At 43.7% G+C, this 23,465-nt stretch overlaps 1 protein-coding gene across 1 annotated transcript in view; it reads left to right on the top strand.

The window, feature by feature from the left end:
• Wwc2 (WW and C2 domain containing 2) overlaps nucleotides 1-22,967 on the top strand; it is a 166,079-nt gene extending 143,112 nt beyond the window's left edge. Inside the window, exons 18-23 of the mRNA XM_034520119.2 lie at nucleotides 1,113-1,296; nucleotides 3,364-3,528; nucleotides 4,807-4,899; nucleotides 8,636-8,878; nucleotides 19,474-19,601; nucleotides 22,280-22,967. Of these exons, the coding sequence (XP_034376010.1) occupies nucleotides 1,113-1,296; nucleotides 3,364-3,528; nucleotides 4,807-4,899; nucleotides 8,636-8,878; nucleotides 19,474-19,601; nucleotides 22,280-22,346 (880 nt within the window). The 3' untranslated portion in view covers nucleotides 22,347-22,967. The remainder of the gene's footprint in view (nucleotides 1-1,112; nucleotides 1,297-3,363; nucleotides 3,529-4,806; nucleotides 4,900-8,635; nucleotides 8,879-19,473; nucleotides 19,602-22,279) is intronic.
• Nucleotides 22,968-23,465: the final 498 nt, after the last annotated feature.

Genomic DNA, 23,465 nt, shown 5'->3' with positions numbered 1-23,465 from the left:
TGTCCTAGTGTCTCTAAGCATCAAGCTTTTCTACCAATTCAAGGAATATATTTAGTGGGTTTAAAAGAGGGACTTTCAGTTCAGTGTAGTCATTGTTGGTTCTCCCTTGTGTTCCTTTGATGACCAGACATTTAATAACCAGTCTGTGTCACTCTGCCAATATGTCACCATTCTAATTAAGGCTTGACACTTATAAGTCAGTGAAAAGGATTCTTTCTGGTCTTAGGTCAGGAAACTCAGCAAAACCTGCCATGTTCCAAGCCTTTACAGTACTGCTAGGTTATACATTATGTATAACCTGATCAAATACTTTAAAAATATTTTTTGATATTTTTATTTATTTTTATTTTATGTGTATGGGTGTTTTGTCGACATATACATGTGCTCCATGTGCATGCAGAAGAGGCCAGAAGAGGGCATCTGACACTCTGGACCTGGAGTTACAGAGGGTTGTGAACTGCTGCCCAGGATCTGGGAACTAAACCTGGGTCCTCTGGAAGAGAAGCTAGTGCTCTTAAACACTGAGCCATGGGGTCGTGTTCTTGTCACCACCCACATTCAAGCCCTGGCTTTTGTTAAGGAGGAGCATGTGAGGCCGTGAGTCATCTGATAGCTCTCAGTAACAAACCGTCTACACAGCCCTGCACCTACCTGACAATGAACAGTTAGTAATAGGTAATCCTCAAGTCTGGGCTAAGAAGAATCAACTGTTTTATGACGAATTCTACAATGAATTAAATAATATCAAGCTATTTTATAGTGAATGCCATGTTTTTACATGCTGAAGTTAAAATGTGTCTGTGGTCCTTGGATATTTCTGTTGAATATCTGGAGACTTGGTCAAGTTTCATAACCTTAACACTTTTGTAGTGGTGATTTTAGTGGTGATTTTGCTCTGGATTCCTGAAACTTACAATGAGAATCTTTTTTTTTTTTTTTTTTTTTTTTTTTTTTTGATCTCCTTAAAGAGCTTCCAGCTGTCACAGTGTGTCCTTAGTCACATGTATGACTCAGTTTCTTATCAAGTAAATGGATTACTACGCCTACTCACATGACATGGAGTTTGCCTGCCACACTGAAAATGACTCTGTTTTGTTTTGCTTTCACTATAGCTTAACGATGCTAAGAGAGGCCTCTGATGGAACTGTGGCTGCAAAAGAGCCTGGGGTTCACTTGGCAGAGGGCAGTCGCTGCACAGAAGACCCGAGTCCATGCACTAGGGGGCCCAAGACAAGCCAGTGTAGGAAGGAGCATGCTGAAGTCCCTGGTCAGCCAGCAACCGGAGTCCCCACCCTGGTAAATTGCTACCCCTCCTAAAGCAAAGCCACTGTGGGGGCCACCCAAGGGGTTACGTGTTTTCTCTTCTTCTTCTTTTTTTTTTTTTTTTTTTTTAAATTAATTTTTCCCCCTTCCCTTCTCCCTCTTGCTCCGGACTCAGGTCACTCCAGCCTAAAGTACACTGAAGCTGTCTTCAGACACCCATAGGAGAGCACCAGATCTCATTATAGATGGTTGTGAACCACCATGTGGTTGCTGGGATTTGAACTCATGACTTCCTGAAGAGCAGTCAGTGCTCTTAACCACTGAGCCATCTCACCAGCCCACTTGTTTTCTCTTCTAAATCAGGATTTGGGCCCCAGAGCTGACTGAAAGGCTTTTATAGGAATATCACCACTCAGCATTGAAAGCACTTTACAATTTCACATGGCCCAGAAGATTAATTTTTCCTTTTTACTTGACAGAAACAATACTCACTCCTTGATATTGCTGAATGTTCTGTGAATGCTTTTTAAAAGTATTGTCTGGGGTTAGAGATGTAGCTGAATTGGTACAATACTTACAGCCCTAGGTTAAATCCCCAACACCGCATGAATAGCACAGAGGACACATCGCTATCATTCTGACACTTAGATACAGGTAGAGGGTCATCAGCTGTGTAGTGAGTTTATAGGTTGACCTGACACACAAGGCCCTATCTCCAAAACAACCAACCAATGACAAAAATAATTAATTAACTAATTAATTAATTAAAACAAATATTTTCTGATCAAGGTGTGGTGATTCCTGTAATCTTAACCCTCATGAGGCTGATGCAGGAGGATGATGAGTATCAGGCAAGCCTGGGCTCCATGGCAAGACTCTATCTCAAATAAATATTGTTTCTGTTATGGATAACGTAGGGGGCAGGGACTACTTTATGATATCAAGTTGCGAAGTCTATTTCAGTATAAAACATGAAGTAAGAATTCAGAGTTCACATTGGCTGGCTGGAGTTCTAGCAGAAACCAGTTCTGAAAGATGACATTGATTTGGTTAGGTCCAGTTGGGGTTTCCATTGCTGTGAAAAGACACCGTGACCAAGGCAACTCTTACAAAGGCAAACATTTAATTGGGGCTGGCTTACAGGTTCAGAAGTTCAATCCAGTGTTGTGCAGGCAGCCATGATGCTGGAGAAGGCACTGGAAGTTCTGCATCTTGGTCCACAGGTAGCCAGAAGGAGACTGACTTCCACAGGAGAAACTTGAGCATAGGACCTCAAAGCCCACCCCCACAGTGATGCACTTCCTACAACAAAGCCACACCTACTTCAACAAGGCCACACCTCCTAATAGTAACATGTTCCATGGGCCAAGCATATCCAGACCAGCACACCTAGGGACCATGGGTATGAAACAGGCAACCTGACCCATTGGGTGAGAGATAGATCAAGTGCCAGCATCACCATGGCATTCCCCCAACAAGACTGTAATGCCCATTAATCCTTAAAGAGCATGGAGATAAACCACTTAGAGAGATGGGTTTAGGGAACAGCATCTGATTTATTGCATGTGAGCAACTACTTGTATAATAGAAACGTGTTGACTGAGTGGTTAACACATTACCTCAGATTGGATACTGAGTGCTTGCTCACATCACCTGCACTGCATGCATGTCTATGCACCATGTGCATGCAGTGCCCACAGTGGCCAGAAGAGGGAGTCAAGTCCCCCTGGAACTAGAGTTGCAGACAGATGTGAGCTGCCATATGGGGCCCTACAAGAGCAGCCAGTGCTCTTAATTGCTGAGCCATCACTCCAGAAGGTATATTGAATTTTTAATATTTTTTTCATTATTGTACCTTGTTCTGACAAAGAACAAGTTATTGTCAATTTAACAATAATACATGTCCAAGTAGGACTCTGAAGTAGAAAGCCACCTCCCCTCTCTCCTTTCTGCAGTATGGTTCTCTGAAGGACAAGCCTTGCTCACCGCACTAGAGGAGTCTCTGCTTAACTTTAGATATTTGGTTCACTCCTCAGAAGAATGGCACCCAAATGAACATGCACCTGCCTCCTCCCGATGAATCTCCAACTTTCATTGCAGGTCGATAAGGAGACGAATACCGATGAAGCAGTTGACAGCAATATGGCAGTTCGCCCTAAAGACCGTAGTAACCTGAGCTCTCGACAGCATCCATTTGTGAGAAACAGTGTGATAGTGCGCTCACAAACCTTCTCCCCAGGCGAGCGGAGTCAGTACATCTGCAGGGTAAGGGACAGTGCTGCTGCTGAGGTGCCAGCAATGGTGGCCACGCCCCCTTCTGCTGTGATGAGGCGCTGGCTGTCTAGCCAGTGAGTGGCCGGCTAATAACCAGAGACTGTGCACAGGCGCTGCAAATCTGACTAATGACCAGAAATGCTGCAGAGCGGGTGTACAGTATCATACCCTGGGGGTTCCTTGAGTTGGTTTGTTTCCCCAAACACTCATGTCTTGCTGGCCCTAATGGAATTTACTTGGCAAAGAAGTAGTGTAAGGATTTAGATGCTAAGAACTGTTGAACTTCTATGTTTAGGAACATAAAGTAACTTAAGATGTATTTTGCATATTTCGTATGCATTTCTAACCATGTTAATCTTGCTGAAGAGAAAATGTGAATTGGATTTTACAACAAAAATCATGTTCTAAGACCTCCAGTCTCCAAACCAGACTCAGTCCTGTGAAGAAAATTACAAGATTTACATCAGTTTCCCAAGTTCTATTTCATGAATTATTTATGAATCACAGCGAATGGATTTAATATTACATACAATAAGAGAAAGAGAAACTTTTTAATTTTTGAGGTTATTCGGGCAATAAAATACTTTTATTGAGCACTTTCCTAGAAACAAAGACTCCACCCTCTTCTGTTTTGCAGAACTTTTGTTCTGTGAATGAGCCAGATCATAGCACTGGAGAAGCTGAGGTGCTGGGTGCTGGGTGGTGGTACCTGTGCTGTTTCCTGTGTGCCACGGGAAACAGAAGAGCAGGCTGAGGGGGTGGAGCAGGCAGGAGGGCTCTGGGCAGCCTTTGCTGATGAGGTGACCTTCTGCAGAGCCAGGAGAGGAGTGGGCATGCATATTCTGGGCAGGACAGGCTTAGTGCTGTCCTCTAGAGAAACAAACCACCTGTGAGCAAAAGGACAGAACTCGTTTCATCATTTAAAACAACAAAAACAGTTACCTTTGCATAACAGTCTTACCTGTGTTCAAAGGCAGCACTTCAAATTAAGCAGATTAAGTTCAGAAAACCGAAGAGTAGGGAAGAAATTACTTATGAAACAGTTCCTTTAAAATTCAGCTCCTGGGCTAAGGATGCAGCCCAGTGTTTGATCAGTTCCATAGTCTGTGAGGCCCTGGTCTGACCAGCATGGAAGAGAAGGGGAAGAAGCAGCTAGCTCACATGGCCTCCGCTGCCTGCCTTATCCAGTGAACGTCTTTGTTGTCACTGCCACCAGCCCTGTTGGTTATTCAGTGATTAATTTCTTTCCCTTTTGTCTTTGGTCACCAGTTAAATCGCAGTGACAGTGACAGCTCAACCTTGGCCAAAAAATCCTTGTTTGTGAGAAACTCCACTGAGCGGCGCAGTTTGCGGGTCAAAAGGGTACGTATTCCCTGAGCCAGCCTTGAACACCATAAATTCCAGAACAGTTGGGTGTCGACATTGCCAGCTCTCCGGTGGACTCTGAAGCCCCTGCAGCTGCAGCTCTTAGTCACTTAGCGTGTTTGGCCCTGGTTTGGAACCTGTATGGATGGAAACTTGTTTGCCAGTTTCCCCTGTGTCAGTGAGCACATTTCTAATGGGGGCTTGGATGTCTCCATCTTGTCCAGCTCTTGAGTGATTGTGGGAGAATTTAAAACCAGCACCTCTGTTGGGTTAAGTGGGGTCCCTAGTCTGCACTGCCACAGAGCTTAGGTGGCTCTGGGAGTTTGACTGTGCACTGGGCAGGCTATGGGAAGCCCCGGGACACTGCTCCAGGGGTGGGGAGCGCAGTTTGAAGTCTCAGGGACAACTGGAGCTGCCTCGGAGGTGCTCCGGCCTGCAGGGAGGCCAGGGCTCAGGCTCTTGGACACCCAGTCACCTCTGGGACCTGCAGAAGAGCTGAGAACCGATTGGAGGCCCGCGGGCTGGGGAGAGGGGGAGAGTGCTCTGGCTTGGTCGGTGGGCGGCTTGGCTTGATGGAGGCCGAGACTGGGAGTGCTGAGAGTCCGTCTGCAGGAGATTAGATGCACCTCTGTAGGTGAAGGCTTGTTCCGTGGCGCCCCACAGCATATCCCTATTAAGAGGCAGTCTACTGTTTAAAGCATTTATTGTCATGGTGGAGAGTGATGATGAGTGAAACTGTACCCTGTTTTCTCAGGACGGGCTTGAGGTTAAATACCTTTTCAGGAAGGATTGTCTGGGAAGGAAAGCTTAATTGGCTAAGCCCTTCAGGCTTTTAGGTACCTCATTAAAATGGAGATTTGTGACCACGTCCTCTACCTGTAGGAGGGCTTCAGGCGTTGCCCTTATGTGACTGAAGGCTACAAATCTATGGAGGGCTGCAGCCTCATGTCAGGAGCCTATGTCCAGGAACCAGGCAAAACACCTGCCGTCCCTCAGGGTCACCGGGGTTTCCAACCTTAGCCCAACCAGGAATCAGGCTGCCTTTCACGGTCCTACACACCTCCCTGAGGGAGCAGACATTCTGCAAAGGAGTAGCACAAGGTGCTTTGTAGAGTTTCTGGGGGAAGAAGGGAGTGTCTTTTTATGGCAAATTTTATAACTTGGATAAACAGTTATTCTTAGGATTAAAAGTTAATGTGGATAAAACAGTTTTTTCTTCTTTTTACATCCCCTGTCTTCCGAAGCAGCTCTTACTTTTAGGGGATGGCAACTTTGCCATTTTAACCAGAAGTGTGGAGATGCTGAGCGGAGCTAGGTTCCTCGCAAGCTTAGCTGATAGAACTCCTTTAGCTAGACAGAGGTGGATCCTGAAATAGTGCTTAAGTTAGGGATTTTAGCTGGTGTTAGGGAAGGCAGATATGGTTTCGGTAAACTGAGAAGCTGGTGTTCTGGTTTAGGAATCCCTTTGTGAAAACTATGTAGAGGTCTCAGTGCACACACAGCAAAGGTTTACCTGCATGGCCATCACAGTGAGTGGCAGCGTCAGAGAGGACCCCTGGCAGTGCTGTGCGAGCCCTCCCCACACTGGCTCTCAAGCCAACCATGCCCAGCTCCTCCCAAGTTAGTGACAATGCAGCTACGTTGAAAATGCTACAGGGAATATTCATGCGGTATAAAGCAAAAAGGCCTACAAGTCAGTGCTGCCCTTTCTCCTGGGAGAGAGCTCATTGTTGAGCACTGGTTGCCAACACAGCACTGCACACATGTCCTTCTCCATGTACTTTTGCTGACGTGTGCATGTGTCTGCGTGTACAACATACATGTGCATACCACTGCATGTATGAAAGTCGGAAGACAACTTTTGGGAGTTGGTTCCTCTCTTCTGCCTTGCTGAGACAAGGTCTCTCATTTCTGCTGCATCTGCATACTCTAGCCTAGCTGGCCTGTGAGCTTCTAAGCAGTCCTTCAGTCTGTGTCATCCAGCTTAGTGTATGAATGAGGCACATGCTACTACATGCATACTTGGGTCATGTGTCCTGTGTGGTTAGCATGTTTACTCGGGAGCCATCACCCCAGCCCGGGAAAGATTTCTGACCCTGAAAGGCAAGTCGTGTACTCAAAGCATTTGCATGCCTAGGTGCTTCTTGCCAAGCTGTGCATGTGTTATGTTAGAGAAGGCAGGGATTGAATCAGGGAAGCCTAATAACCATGTTACATAACCTAAATATTTAGTGTTGAGAGATATGTTGGGCAAAAAGAGGGCACAGAAGACAAAGCTAGTCCAAGCTGGGCGGTGGCGCCAGCCTGTTATGTGGCATTCTTCCTGGGGAGAGGAGAGTCCATGTCTATGCATCCCTGACAGGGAACCAACAGATCAAGTGTGAGTATCCGCACCGTCCAGCTCTTTAACCTTGGAGAGAACTGCTTCAGAACAGGGCTCATAAATATTCTTAGGTACATGGGAAGCTGACTAGTAAGATTGTAGGTTCAAAGACAGAATGCAAAGTGAGTCTGAGGCCAGCTTGGGAACTTGGCAAGTCTGCCTTGAAATAAAAAGAAGGCTGGGGTGTAGCACACTGATAGAATGCCTAGACTTATAAGGTCCCAAGTTCAATTCCCAGAACCATTAAAGGAAAAATAAGTATTTCCATTTGGGTGAGGTCTCAGTATAAATGAGTCAGGGAAAGGCCCCCTCATTTGCATCTGTTCAACCGCCATGGTTGTTACTCTGGATCTCCAAGCTAAAGCACGTGCACCCACTCTTAGGCATCCCACACCTTCCATCCCCCTGTTGTGAATCCAGGCAAGAAATCCTCTCCTCACAGTCCTCATGTTATCTTAGTTTAAATTCTTGTCCTCAAGTAGGTCTGCCTCACCCCTGGGTACTCTGTCTCTCTGCCAGCTCCTCATGGTGGGTAAGACAGGAAGTCACAGCTCACTGCTCCACACAGCCTCTTGCTGCGTACTCCCCTGAGCTCCTGTCTATAATAAACCTGCCTGCAGACATTTACTCCTGCCTGCCCTATTCCTGATAAACGGGCAGGTGGGCCCTGGGGAAGACCGCAGTGGGCAGGAGCTGGAGTGTAAACATCTGGACTGCAAGACAGACTCAAGATCCAGTGCTCACTGCCGGTCCTCACAGCTGTGGCTGCAGAGGACTGAGCTTCAGGGCTGTGTGTCCTGAAATGGAGGGTGTATATATTTTGTAATGTTTTTCATTCAGCATGGGCTGTGGTATCCACTTAAAACTGTGTTATCATTTATTTATGTATTTATTTATTTATTTACTCGGGCAGGGGCCACCTCATGCATAGAGGTTAGGGAACAACTCTGAGGAGCTGATTCTCTCCATCTATGCTGTGGGTCCCATGGACTCGGGCTGTCAGGCTGAGCCATCTCACCAACCCACTTCTTAAAATCTCTGTACTTTAAAATGATACAGTTTTATTTTACCCTCAGTGACCAGTTTGTGGCAGACTGGTTCAAAACCAGCTCTGCTGTTCTCACAGAATTCCAGGCTAGTGGAGTCTCTTTCTCTGGCTTTCTGCTGTGTCCCCAGCAGGAGGCAGAAATGTACAGATCTCAGGGCACCTTTGACAAGCTTCTGCTTAGAGGTGATTCTTTTCCCACTGTCCGGGCTTTGGCCAAAGCAAGCCATGGGTCCAGTTTTGCCTCCTGTCGTGTGCAGGAAGGGCAGAGATAGTAACAGGGTCTCGGTTGTCTCCCTCTGCAGGCAGTCTGCCAGCCCACCCTGAGGAGGACCGCTCAGGAATGCCCTGTGCGCACATCTCTGGACCTGGAGCTGGACCTGCAGGCCTCACTGACCCGCCAGAGTCGTCTCAACGACGAGCTGCAGGCTCTGAGAGGCTTACGGCAGAAGCTGGAGGAGCTGAAAGCTCAGGGACAGACTGACCTGCCCCCAGGTGTGCTGGAGGACGAAAGATTCCAGAAACTTCTGAAGCAAGCAGAGAAGCAGGTACGAAGAGCTCTGGGTCCCCCAACTGGGTGGGGCTAGTGCACCTGCACCCTTGGGGTGGGTGGCACCTTGGAGGAAGGTCCCAACTTAGACATCTTCCCATCCTTTTATAAGAACTTGGGGCATGGCCACCCTACCATCGTAGTGTCTGCTGTGGTAGTGGGTGTGCCATCAGGCTGCAAACAATAGCACCCAACCCTCAGGTGGCTCTGCAGCCTCTGACAGGAAAGGAGCCCCTCTACACTTCCTTGTGTTTCAGCCAGTGGTACTTAGTATTTAAGTTTCAGCACTTTACAGATTCAGTAGCCACAGGAGTTATAAAGACATTGCTAATTTTAATGTTTTTAATTGTTACTTTCCTGGCTTAAAGAAGATTACATTTCACATAATGGTATATGTTTGCCTTTCACCCAAAAACTTGTAGAAAATAAGATTGAGTCACTGAATAAACAAATAATTGGTGATTCTGTTTGGGTTTGGGGAGTTTTTTGTTGTTTGTGGCATCTCAGTATGTAGCCCTGGCATCTCAGTATGTAGCCCTGGCTGACTAGAATTTGCTATGTAGAACAAACTATTCTCAAAGAAGTTCCCCTGCCTCTGTCTCCAGAGCACTGGGATTAAAGGCAAGTGCTATCACACACTGATTATATTGTTAGGGGTTTTATGTTTTTGTTTGGGGGGGTTTTGTTTGTTTTTGAGACAGCTTCTCACTGAATAGCCCAGGCTGACTTTTAAGAATGCCTTCACTCTCCGCCCCTGGGAGGCAGAGGCAGGGGGATCTATGTAAGTTCAACACCAGCCCGGTTTACATAGTGAGCTCCAGGACAGCCAGGGCTACCTAATGAGGCCCTGTCTCAAAACAGAAAAGAGGACATGTAATCCCCCTGCCTCAGCCTCCCAAGTGCTGGGATTACAGATATGTACCATCCTGCCTAGCAAAAATCGAATCATTTAAAGTGATTGTTTCTAATGTGTGACCTAAATATTACTGAACCTGCCTAAGTATAATATTGACTTATGCTCAGGGTTAAGATTTATATTTTTGCTTAGAAATCTGTATTCATTTTTACATGTAATCTTCAAGAAGAGCTTTTCATACAGTTGATATGTTACAAGTGCTTAAACATTCTTTCTTTTAACGTAATCCTTAGGATAGGAATCTGAAGTACAGACGATATCTCCTTGATGTCTCTGATAAGAAAGGGTCCCCCTTAACTGATTAGTTCTTGGAACTGGAAGGCTCGGTCCCACCTGGTGGCAGTGTTGAGAAGTGACTGGACCACAAGAACGTTAAGATCCTCAGTAAAAGACTTCCCAGCTGAAGGAGCTATTGGAAGGCGGAGGTCTAGCTGGGAGAGGGAGTCATGGGGGAGCCTTTGAAAGGCCTTCCTTCCAAATGACCCTCCAAGCTCCACCACACACTCTTTCCACAGTTATCTCCTGCCTCCATAGGTGGGTTCAGATGCAGCAGAGCCCCTGGCCTGGAGAAAGCCAGCCTTTCTCCCGGAAGGTGCTCTCTCAGGAGAAAGCCAGCCTTTCTCCCCGGAAGGTGCTCTCTCAGGAGAAAGCCAGCCTTTCTCCCCGGAAGGTGCTCTCTCAGGAGAAAGCCAGCCTTTCTCCCCGGAAGATGCTCTCTCAGGTGTTTTGCTATAGCAACAAAAAGCAGCTACAATATTGATGAGGACCAAACAGTCCAGACAAATCTACCATTTACAGTCATTGGATGCCTTAAGCACTATATGTTCACAATTTTAACAAACATGTAGGAAAACAGAAGAACTAATTAAGAAAGGAGATTGAAAGGTCCTCTGTCTCTCAACAAAATGACATCAGAAACTTAAAATTACCCATAAAGAGATATCAAGTCTATATATAAGTTCCACCAAAATTTTAAAGAACGTCCTCCAACAAGGCCACACCTCCTAATCCTTCTAATCCTTTTACACAGATCCACTCCCTGGTAACTAAGCATTCAAACATATGAGCCTGTGGGGGTCGTTCAAACCACCACAGACACTCAGCACTCTTCAACATTCTAGCAACAGCTGTAGTCAGCACCCTAAGAATTGTAAGGAAGGGCTGGAGAGATGCTCAGAGGCGAGGAGTGCTTCCTGCTCTTCAGGAGGACCAGAGTTCAGTTCCCAGCACCCGTGTATGCTGCTTATAACTGCCTGTGACTAAGCTGGGGGGGGGGGGCAAATCCTGTTACTCACATGCATGTGCCCACCAACAGATACATACATATACATAACTAAAATTTAAAACAATAAAAAAAATTATAGATACATGACTACGGCAGTATTGCAGCAAAACGTCACTTAAAGAATACATGGCAGACTTATCAATCACTAATACAGAAGAGTTACTAGTTCACAAGGGGTTGTCTTCCTAAGATGTACCATCCAGTCTATTTCCAGGCAAAATACCTATTTACTTTTTTATGGATGTTGAAGAAAAAGAAGGGAGGGGATTCACCCTATAGTATAGAATAGAATAGAATAGTATAGAATAGTATAGAATAGTATAGAATAGTATAGTATAGTATAGAATAGTATAGAATAGTATAGTATAGAATAGTATAGTATAGTATAGAATAGTATAGAATAGTATAGTATAGAATAGAATAGTATAGTATAGTATAGAATAGTATAGTATAGAATAGTATAGTATAGAATAGTATAGAATAGTATAGTATAGTATAGAATAGTATAGAATAGTATAGTATAGAATAGTATAGAATAGTATAGTATAGAATAGTATAGTATAGAATAGTATAGTATAGAATAGTATAGTATAGTATAGAATAGTATAGAATAGTATAGTATAGTATAGAATAGTATAGAATAGTATAGTATAGAATAGTATAGTATAGTATAGAATAGTATAGAATAGTATAGAATAGAATAGTATAGTATAGTATAGAATAGTATAGAATAGTATAGTATAGAATAGTATAGTATAGTATAGAATAGTATAGAATAGTATAGTATAGAATAGTATAGAATAGTATAGTATAGTATAGAATAGTATAGAATAGTATAGTATAGAATAGTATAGTATAGTATAGAATAGTATAGAATAGTATAGTATAGAATAGTATAGTATAGAATAGAATAGTATAGTATAGAATAGTATAGTATAGAATAGTATAGTATAGAATAGTATAGTATAGTATAGAATAGTATAGAATAGTATAGTATAGTATAGAATAGTATAGAATAGTATAGTATAGTATAGAATAGTATAGAATAGTATAGTATAGAATAGTATAGAATAGTATAGTATAGAATAGTATAGAATAGTATAGTATAGTATAGAATAGTATAGAATAGTATAGTATAGTATAGAATAGTATAGAATAGTATAGTATAGTATAGAATAGTATAGAATAGTATAGTATAGAATAGTATAGAATAGTATAGTATAGAATAGAATAGTATAGAATAGTATAGAATAGTATAGAATAGTATAGTATAGAATAGTATAGAATAGTATAGTATAGAATACTATAGAATAGTATAGTATAGAATAGAATAGTATAGAATAGTATAGTATAGAATAGTATAGAATAGTATAGTATAGAATAGTATAGTATAGTATAGAATAGTATAGTATAGAATAGTATAGAATAGTATAGAATAGTATAGTATAGTATAGAATAGTATAGTATAGAATAGTATAGAATAGTATAGTATAGAATAGTATAGAATAGTATAGTATAGTATAGAATAGTATAGTATAGAATAGTATAGTATAGAATAGTATAGAATAGTATAGTATAGAATAGTATAGTATAGAATAGTATAGTATAGTATAGAATAGTATAGAATAGTATAGTATAGAATAGTATAGAATAGTATAGTATAGAATAGTATAGTATAGAATAGTATAGAATAGTATAGAATAGTATAGTATAGAATAGTATAGAATAGTATAGTATAGTATAGAATAGTATAGAATAGTATAGTATAGAATAGTATAGTATAGAATAGTATAGTATAGAATAGTATAGTATAGAATAGTATAGTATAGAATAGTATAGAATAGTATAGAATAGTATAGAATAGTATAGTATAGTATAGAATAGTATAGTATAGTATAGAATAGTATAGAATAGTATAGAATAGTATAGAATAGTATAGTATAGAATAGAATAGTATAGTATAGAATAGTATAGAATAGTATAGTATAGAATAGTATAGAATAGTATAGTATAGTATAGAATAGTATAGAATAGTATAGTATAGAATAGTATAGAATAGTATAGAATAGTATAGAATAGTATAGAATAGTATAGTATAGTATAGTATAGAATAGTATAGTATAGTATAGAATAGTATAGTATAGAATAGTATAGAATAGTATAGAATAGTATAGAATAGTATAGTATAGAATAGTATAGAATAGTATAGAATAGTATAGAATAGTATAGTATAGAATAGTATAGAATAGTATAGAATAGTATAGTATAGAATAGTATAGTATAGAATAGTATAGTATAGAATAGTATAGTATAGAATAGAATAGTATAGAATAGTATAGAATGGTATAGAATAGTATAGAATGGTATAGAATAGTATAGTATAGAATAGAATAGTATAGAATAGTATAGAATGGTATAGAATAGTATAGTATAGTATAGTATAGAATAGTATAGTATAGAATAGAATAGTATAGAATAGTATAGAATAGTATAGAATAGAATAGTATAGTATAGTATAGAATAGTATAGAATAGTATAGTATAGAATAGTATAGTATAGAATAGTATAGAATAGTATAGAATAGTATAGTATAGAATAGTATAGAATCGTATAGAATAGAATAGAATAGTATAGAATAGTATAGAATAGTATAGAATAGTATAGAATAGTATAGTATAGAATAGTATAGTATAGAATAGTATAGAATAGTATAGAATAGTATAGAATAATATAGTATAGTATAGAATAGTATAGAATAGTATAGTATAGTATAGTATAGAATAGTATAGTATAGAATAGTATAGAATAGTATAGTATAGAATAGTATAGAATAGTATAGAATAGTATAGAATAGTATAGAATAGAATAGTATAGTATAGAATAGTATAGAATAGTATAGTATAGAATAGTTTAGTATAGTATAGTATAGTATAGTATAGAATAGTATAGAATAGTATAGTATAGTATAGAATAGTTTAGAATAGTATAGAATAGTTTAGAATAGTATAGTATAGAATAGTATAGAATAGTATAGAATAGTATAGAATAGTATAGTATAGTATAGAATAGTATAGAATAATATAGTATAGTATAGAATAGTTTAGAATAGTATAGAATAGTATAGTATAGAATAGTATAGAATAGTATAGTATAGAATAGTATAGAATAGTATAGAATAGTATAGAATAGTATAGTATAGAATAGTAGTTGGGAGTTATTAAGATAGTCAAGAGTAGTTCAACAGTGTGGAATTCGGAAGAAGCGAGAGACAGGTGTTCTCTCAGTCAGTGATTCTAAGCCTTCCAAATGCTGTGACCCTTTAACAGTCCCTCATAAAACTGCTTTTGTGGTGACTTTATAACTGCAATTTTACTACTGTTTTGTCATAATGTAAACATCTGTGCTTTCCGATGGCCGTGACCCACAGATTGAGAATCACTTTATTAAACAGAGCCCGGGAATAGGCACACTTGTGTGAAGAACAGTGCTGTGTAGTGCAGGAGACATGTCAGTCAGAGGACAGAGGGTGAGAATGGGGATGTAGCTGAATGGCAGAGCATTTTATGGCGTCCATGAGGACCTGGGTTTGATTCCTGCACCAGGAAAGAGTCATGATGGCATTCTGTCTCTGCTCTGCATGTGCTGTTTTGAATAAGAATAGCTTCTACTTATTAAACTCTACTACTAGAATTCTTACCATCAGGGAGTGGCACTATCGTGACCGGTCAGGAGGTGTGGCCTGTAGGAGGTATGTCACTGGGGATGGGCTTTGAGGGTTCCTTTGAGATGGGTTTGTGGATGTTGTAGGTGCTTGCTTTTGTTCTTATCGCTGGCTCTCTCCCCGTCTATGGATTAAGTAGCTCTTAGCAGTGCTCCCAGCTATGATGACAATGGACTAAGCTTCTGAAACTGTACACCAGTCCCCATTTACATGCTTTATCTACATTCTGTTGGTCATGGTGTCTCTTGATAGCAATACAACAGCGACTAAGACAGCATGTAAGAGTAAGCTCCAGGTAGAGTGTGGACTTGAACATAGAAGGAAAGTTAGAACCTACACTGATGGCAGAAATAGGACCACTTTCTCTCATGCTGACTGGGGGTCGCTCATGTGTGTCCTACCTCACAGGAGCTAAGGCTGGGTAGGGTGATTATTGAGAGTCTTGAAGGCCCAAGTGAAGTGGAACCCCTGTGGGCTTCTCTAAGGGGTGCTATTTGAAGGATGGAGTGACCTGATTGTGTATGTCTGGTGCCCAGAGTGGGAGGCTCCTGCCAAGCCCAAGGCCAGCCATTATCCCACAAGACAGAGGGACTTTGGCAAATATAACTAGCATCTCTGGCTGGTCACAGAACGGGATGAAGGCTCCTTTCGAATGTTTGTGAGTCTCAGTGCGCATTTTCTGGTGCATAAACATTGTGTTTCACTCTGGTTCTGTGGGGTTTCTCCTGTTGTTGGATTGCTCAAGATTTAGCAAGCATTAAGGTGACTCATCTCTTTCCACACCCATGATACCCTTGGATTTGTCCATAGTCTAGTCAGTGCTTGGAAAATGGATATATAAAACCCAACAATCAGTGAATTCAGAACCTTGAACACCTGTGTTGTAAAAACTGAGTCTTGTAATGCAAAATGGTTGCTCTTGGTGCCCTCAGCCTAGGTGTAGACTCCAGGGGCCTCGTGCAGACCCTGCTTCTTTGCTTTTTCCATGTCATAGTGTCCTATAAGTCCCCTCTCTTTGGTGACCGTCTGTATGGGTTCCTTCAAGCTTTGCCATCTACTTCCTGTTCTGTTGCCCCGCCCACTCAGACTCATGCAGTGAGTGCACCTCCACTCACTGCTGAGAGGATGAGAGAGGCAGACAGATGAGGATCTGACACCGGGGACTGTGGTATGAGCACCCGCAGTCCTCCTTGCGCTCGGGGAGGGGGTGCTCTGCGACAAGCTCCAGGAATATCAGTCGTGAATTTTCCTAACATCCTTGTGTAAAGCAGGGTGCTGTCCTTGTCCCTCTGTTCTCATGAACTGCTCTGAAATGGGGACCTTCAGGTACTTTGTTGCCAATCTCTCAAGATGTCAAATCGGGGAAAGTAATGGCAAAGGAAGAACAAGAGTGGCCACTTAGCTTCCCTGGTAGGGTACCAGTGCCTGAGTCCCCTTGTTTGTTTGGGTTTTCCCTGTATCACACGCTAGCCTGTTATGCAGTGCCTAGAAATGTCAAGCAGACCTGCAAACATGATAGGAAATTAATATAACTCTATGATGAGTGATCTCTTTGGAAAGACTGTTACCTGCCATAACAATTTGTGTGATGTAGAGGCAATTCCACCTATACCTCCTCATTAGTAGCATTTTGTTATCTGTATCTCGTTTCTTTATAACACTGGTACAGGAATACCACTCACGGATGAACCCCCAGTGCATGCTCAGCACTGGCCACTGTAGAGAATCTCTGGGAGTGTCACAGGCCTTGTGATTCGGTAGTCACAACACTGCCCATAGCTCGGCATGGCTGAGGGTGGCTCCCTTGCCAGCAGTTAGCTACAGCTGTGTTGCATGTGTTTTGCTCACAGAACAGGTCCCATGCATGCACCACACAAGGTGATCTTCTCGTATGTAAGGCAGAATCTGATGGCTAGAGCTCAGAACTGCCTGGAAACCCTGGCGATCTTTCCTTTCCAGTTTGAATTCTAATGCTCAAGGAGAGGCTAGAGATGTCGAGTGCTTGCCCCACCCCCAGTACTGCATAAGATGGGCATGAGGATGCACACTTTAATCCCTCCACTGAGGAGCTGGAGGTGAAGGGCCCTGGCCCCATTCCATTCCGAGGGGTGAGAAAATCAAAGATGTAGTGGCTAAGATCTCCTGTGCTTTCTTTACCAGGCCTCCCATTCCAGCTTGGAAACTTGTCTTAAAGATTGACACTTGAGACTTCTCTTCAGAAAAATGTTATCCTCGTTGATAGAATTGGAAATAGAAACACCGACCCTAAGGCATGTGTGCCCTGACTGGGCAGATCCTGCAGTCTGACACCCCTCAAAAGCCCTGCCCCTTAATGGTGTCACAAGGACAGTTAAATTGCAACTTGAGTTTTGGAGGAAGGACTTCCTGTCACAGCTGGTGCCAACCCCTCCACACACTCTGTCACTGCTCCCTCTGAGCGCCTGTGACCACTTTACAGCAAGCAGCAATGCAGGGCTCACACAACAGGGCCCATTTATACTGCTTTAAAAATGGCTTGAGTCCATGAGCACAGAGAGGTTTTGTGTTTACTGTTACCAACTCTGTGGGTGGATAAACCTGTATCCTGTACTTTCCCCCACATCTGAAATTTGTAATAAACAGCTCTGACAGTCCGGCCTTTTGTTATGGCTGCAGAAGTAGATATTCACCACAGGTGAATCTTCTTCCCCTCTTCTCCTTCACACCCCCTGGACAGTGTGCTCCTAGACACAACAGCCTGCACGTGCGCACACACACGCACACACGCGAACACAGACACACACAAAACAGCCCTTTCATTTCCTCCATCCGCTGTGGTGCTGGGGATTGGCAACATTCTCCTCAGGTCATCAGAAAGTGCCTACCAATGACCCTGTCATTGGCCATAAGAACTATGCGTCCTGGAGAAGCAGTGCTTAAGTCAGTGGCAGACGCTGGATCTGCCTCCTCCATCAACTCTCAGGATCATCCTCCATAACTGTCCTGATGGCAGTGGAAAGCCTTCTTTATAGCTTATAATAAACCAAACGTTAGTGCTCTCGGACTGTACTTCCCCTTAGGAAGAAGCGAGAAGCCAAGGGCTGTAAACTGGGACTGTTGTGTTCCCTGTTTTGTCAGGCCCCTTAATGTGGCTGTGAGTGAGATACTGGGCCTTCTGCAGGCCAGGCTCTCATCATGTAAACGGACAGCTAGTCACGCTTTCTGGAGTCTGAAGCATAGAGAGTTGCCAGTTGTCCTGAGCCAGAGGAGAGGCAGAGGCAGGCTGAGGGAGGACCCTGTTCTTCCTAAGAAGCAGAAATTTCTGTTTCTTCCTCAGGTTGTCTCTCTGGCAACATGCCAGAGTACCTGGTGCTAAAGGGTGGTGGTGTTTTGTTTTAAAAAAAATAAAAATAAAGGAATAGAAAACCTCCAAGTGATACATATGCTAACACTTTTGAAAGTTAGGCTAACCTGAAATAATGCCAAAGATATTAATAACTAACACTGTTGTCCTCTTCTCTAAACTCCTGGGTGCTCTCACTGTGGGGAGAGCAGAAACTTGAGGAGACTCCATGAGGAGGGGAAGGTGGCTGGGAGTCCAGAAGCTGACTGAACTTTTCGGCTGCAGACAGCAGGCAGTGTGTCCGTCACCTGCAGTGAAAAGAACACTTCTTAATTTTTATACATATTACACTCTCTACCCTTTTCTCTCGTCTTCCTCGTTCATTAAACTTCATCTGTTTGTCACAGCTCTGCCCTGCCTTCTGTTAGACTGCAGCCTGTAGGAAATGCTCACAGGAGACAGGAGATTGAGTGAGGGGCTGGACTTTAGGTGGATTGACTCATTCAGACTCCAAACAAACCTTTGAAGTACTTACAAAGACACGATGGCCCAGGGCTAGGCAGGCCCCTTGCCCAGACTTTCAGCTAGGAAATGAGCAAACGGGAATTTGAAGTCAGACAGTATTGCCCCAGAGTCTGCCCTCTTTGTCACTGACATAGACTCTTCTTACTGAAGGCCTGCAATATGTATTTGCTGATTAGGTCACCAAATGAACAAGATGTGGAAGAAGTCATGAATGAGTAACATTACTGGTCCGTGTGTGTGTGTGTGTGTGTGTGTGTGTGTGTGTGTGTGTGTGTGTCCAGCAGTAACACAGAAAATGAGTTTCAGTAAAGTGTTAGTCAGCAGTGAGAACTTGGTTCCAGAAGGCTCTTAAGGGGAGGGTGGACACTGAGAATGTTCCCGTGTAAAGGTCTTTAAGCACTACATGTGTGTGACTGCTTAGGTCGGTTGTACACTATTGAAGCTTTTTAACTGGCTCACAGAGGGACATAAGAGGAAGGTAGAAAGAGTTGGCAAGTGTATTTACCAAAAGGTTGCCAGTTCAATTTCTTAAAAAGAGTGCTAGTAGTTTTCAGATTTATGTTTTGTTGTTTGAGTTTTGTTGTTGTTACTTTGGTTTGGTTTTGTGGTTTTGAGAGTTCTTAGATTTTCCAGATGTAACAATCTTAAATGTGATTAAAATGAACTCACCCTGGATCTGGTGGTGCCTCCTCCCTTTGGCTTGAGCTGAGTGTGTGGGCGTTGTCTCTGCTGCCCAGCAGACGACACCCTTGACTGCCTAGCTTGGCCTCCCAGCTTAGCCTTGTGGCGTGTCTTCAAGTTTCAATTTGTATTTCCTTTGCCAGGCTGAACAGACAAAAGAGGAGCAGAAGCAAGACTTGACTGCGGAGAGGTTGATGAGGCAGGTCTCCAAGGATGTGTGCCGGCTACGGGAACAGAGCCAGAAGGAGCCTCGGCAGGTGCAGTCCTTCAGGTAAATGGCTTCACAGGACCAGCTACATGGTGTCCCCTCATGAGCTCCATCCTGAGGTGACACCCACTGAGAGGTTCCAGACATAATAGAGTCTGCCTCCTCAGAACTTATCCTGAGCTCATCTCATTGAGAACGCTTATTCCAGGATTTAGAAAGGTACACAAATGTTGCAGGTCTTTGGGGGTTTTGTTCACCCATTTTCTGGACATTCCTTGGGCACCCTTCTTCTCTCTCCCCACACATACACCTTGAACCCTACAGTACAGCAAGAGAATGCACACACACTTCCTACCCCTAAAGAGGGCCTCCCGTCTGAGAAGACAGTCCACAGCCACCGCAGTACCATGTGGAGCCTTTATGGGCTAGGCAGGCATTCCTAGAACATATAGAAGAATCTCAGTCTGTGTGGGCCTGCCGTGTGGGCACCAGGTCAGCACAGAGGAAGGCATCATTGGAGTATGCCGTGGAAGGAGTCCATCAGGTCTCCAGGCACTGGCTGTGGTAGGTGTGAGCCACCCAGCACGGCTGTGTGTAGCAGAGCTGACCCAGGCAAGCTTGTTAGGTAGAGCAGGACTCAGACCCCACACCAAAGGATTTCAGTTGTGGCTCTGGGTACAGAGGGAGCCAGGCCTCCCAATAGGGATCCTGTGCGAGCGGGTATTCAGTGCACAGTGGAAAACGAGACTGAGGTGGAGAACCGAGGAGAGATGAGTCTCAGTGAGGACTTCTGCATCCAACCTGGGTTAACCATGCTGTGAGACAGCACTGGCAACTCCAGCTCGTGGACAGTCAAAAAACAACCCAGAAAGCGGGGTTAACGTGGGAAGTTATCGCAGCGATAAAAAGGAGGAACCTGCAGGTGCAGTGTGGTGGCTCCCACGGGGAGCAAGGGATACTCAGAGGGTCAGACCTGTGTGGTCCTGTAGCTGAGGACTGGCAAGGACAGACTGTTGGACACTGAAACAGAACAAAAAAGAAAATTAACATGTCCCCAGATTGTGACACACAGGCCTCAGAGATCATGTCAGATGACGGACAAGTGGTAGGAGGGTCACAGGGAAAGGCTTACCTTAGTTCTGGCGTAGGTTTCCATAGAGAAGTCCTTAGCTTCTGAGTTAGGCCAACAAGACGGTTCTGCCCACAAAAGTTCTTAGAACCAAGCATGATGACCTGAATTCAAAACCTGGAACCCACACTGGAGGAGGAGAAGACTAATTCCCACAGGCTGTACTCTGACTCCACATCCCTGCTCACCTGCACACACTCACACACTCCCCCACGTGCACATGTGTGTGCACACAAATAACTACAAAGAAATGAATGTAAAAGGAAATGTAAAAAAAAAAAAAAAACGACCTTTTAGATTGTGGAGAGAAATCAGAAGAAAGTCTATGTGGAGGCAGGAAAGGGGGCTCATGGCGGGGGGGGGGGGGGAGGGGCTTTGAAGGTGGGACCCACTGAAGATGGGACAAGGGGGATGAGTCCAGCAGCTTCAGTGCAGGCACAGGAAGTGAAGGTGTTGAAGGTCCTGTTTGTAAGGTAAAGGGCTTGGGTTTCCCTGCCCAGTGAGCTAGACAGCCACTGTGGCACTTGCAGGAAGTGCTGCTCCACCGTGCTTTAGCTGTGGAGCACAGGAATCAGCGTTGTCAGCTGTGGAAAATCTTACAACTTCCCCTTGTTAAAACCCAAAGAATGCAGAAGCATTCCTGTTCCCCATAAGAAACCCACCCGTCCTGGTGTGGTGGCACACACCTCTTAGCCCAGCAGCATGAAGGTAGAGACTGACAGAGCTCTCTTTTTAAAAAAAGGAGAAAAACAAAGAAAGAGGCCAACCCATTGCTATCACAAGGCAAGTGATGGGCAAGCGCGGTGGGGTAAGGCACACCATGAGGGGACATGTGGCACCTGTGGGAGCCACAGGTGGGGCCCAGGCTCAGCCCCACACAGTCTCTTGTGTGCCTGGGTGTCATGTTGCTAAGGTGAGGCTAGCCAACAAGGATTCTGTGCAACTCTAAGGCAGGCGTCAGCGGGGCTTGTGGCTACCCAGATATCCATCATGACCACACTGTCCGCCGTTTCTAACATCCTAGCTCAACGTGTAGGGAACGGAGCCAGGCATAAAGGGCGCTGTGTGACACGCTTCCTGTTAGCATGGATTCCACAAGGTCTCTGGGAATTTCAGGCCAGGGCATTGGCCCTTTTGCATCTTCCCCTACCCTGGCTTAGAACTACCAGATCATAGCCTAAGATCCACTCCTGGAGGATTACGAACACTTTTCAGTTGGAACCTCTGAGGGGAACTTACTAGCTTTGTCTGTAGAGGATTTACAGCCAAAGGGGCTGTAATGTGCTATCAGCTTTAAACCAAGGAAGACTCAGCCTGGAGAGATGGTTCAGAGAGAAAGGGCCTTTGTTACCACACCTGATGGTCTGAGTCCAATCCCCAGGGTGCACCTGGAGGAAGGAAAGGACTGACTCCAAGTTGTTCTCTGACTTCCACTCCAACACTGTATGTAGGATGTGCACCCTACACTTACACTAAACAAAAAACAGCTATAAAGAGAAAAATTACTAAAACCAAAGGCTCTTGTGATTGTGTCTGGGGTTGTGAAGACAGCCTGTGCCTCTCAGAATTTCCAGGATCATATTTAAGTGGTCTTCTCCCTTTCTCCCTTCAGGGAGAAGATTGCCTACTTCACACGAGCAAAGATCAGCATCCCATCCCTGCCGGCTGACGACGTGTGACCGTGTGGCTCAACACTGCTGCTCAGCTGCTCGATTTCCAAGGGAGGGTCAAAGACTGAACTTTTATTTTTTGTTGTTTTTATTTTTTTGTTGGGGGCGGGACTTGTATTTCCTGTAACATAACTGTCAACTCTTGAAGAACTTCCGTTTCACACCAGTTTCATCAGGTTAATTTGTAAAGTACTTTGAATGTAACACTTACATGCTTTGAAAAGAAAAAATCACATAACAAAACTGGGGTAATCTGGTCCACAAGTGTGTGTGTGTGTGTTACCACTGGGCCTCCCCGTAGGACAGAACACAGGTGACATGTGCCCAGTGTGTGCCCGCTAAGCCGACTGCAGCAGGCAGCTGTCCCACAGCCTGTGTAGCTGGTTCCACAGCATACCCTGAGCTCGAGAGCCACACTCCATCCAAGTGAACTCAAGTGAGCATCTTTGAGCCCACCCGGAACACTGCCCAGTCCCTTCCATCGCCCACAGCTAACCACCTTGTTTGTGTAAAACTGTGTCTTTCTGCCCTTTTAAACGTGTCTAGAGAAAATCAGTGTATGAAAGCTAAGGGCAGGAGTATGAGAGGCAGAGGTGTACTCCGCTCTAGGGAGCAGTGGTCGGGGTGTGGGGGCAGCTTTCAAAAACACTGAGATCCAGCAGATGCTTGCCTGACCACTGCTTCTATCACAGACTGAACCTGCAGGACTTTGCATCGGTATCCGGCCTGCCAAGGAGACCGGGTGGCCCTGGCCTCTGATGACAGTGCAGGCAGTGCAGAGGGGACACACCCATATCCATTAGGGAAGGGCTGTGGACACAGCACATCATAATGAGACCAAACTTACCAAACAGAAGAGAGTTTGCCATCAGGTTTTTACACTCACTAGAAATTATTTTGTAGGTATCATCTTCAGGGGATTCTGTCATGGATGCATAAAAGGTAGTTGGACACAGAAGCAAAGGATGTGGACTGGATCATTTAATATATATATATATTCTGGATGAACAAGCAAACTTGACATAGAAATTGGTCAAAGTGCCATGTTCTCCAGGCTCGGTTTTAACTTCCCAGACCCCAGGCAAACTTCTTTAAAAAAAAAAAAAAAAAGAAGAAGAAGAAGAAATA

This window comes from Arvicanthis niloticus, chromosome 16 (assembly GCF_011762505.2).
Source record: "Arvicanthis niloticus isolate mArvNil1 chromosome 16, mArvNil1.pat.X, whole genome shotgun sequence".
Taxonomy (NCBI): domain Eukaryota; kingdom Metazoa; phylum Chordata; class Mammalia; order Rodentia; family Muridae; genus Arvicanthis; species Arvicanthis niloticus.
Note: the sequence above shows the minus strand (reverse complement) of the source record. Positions and strands in the feature narration are given on the sequence as shown.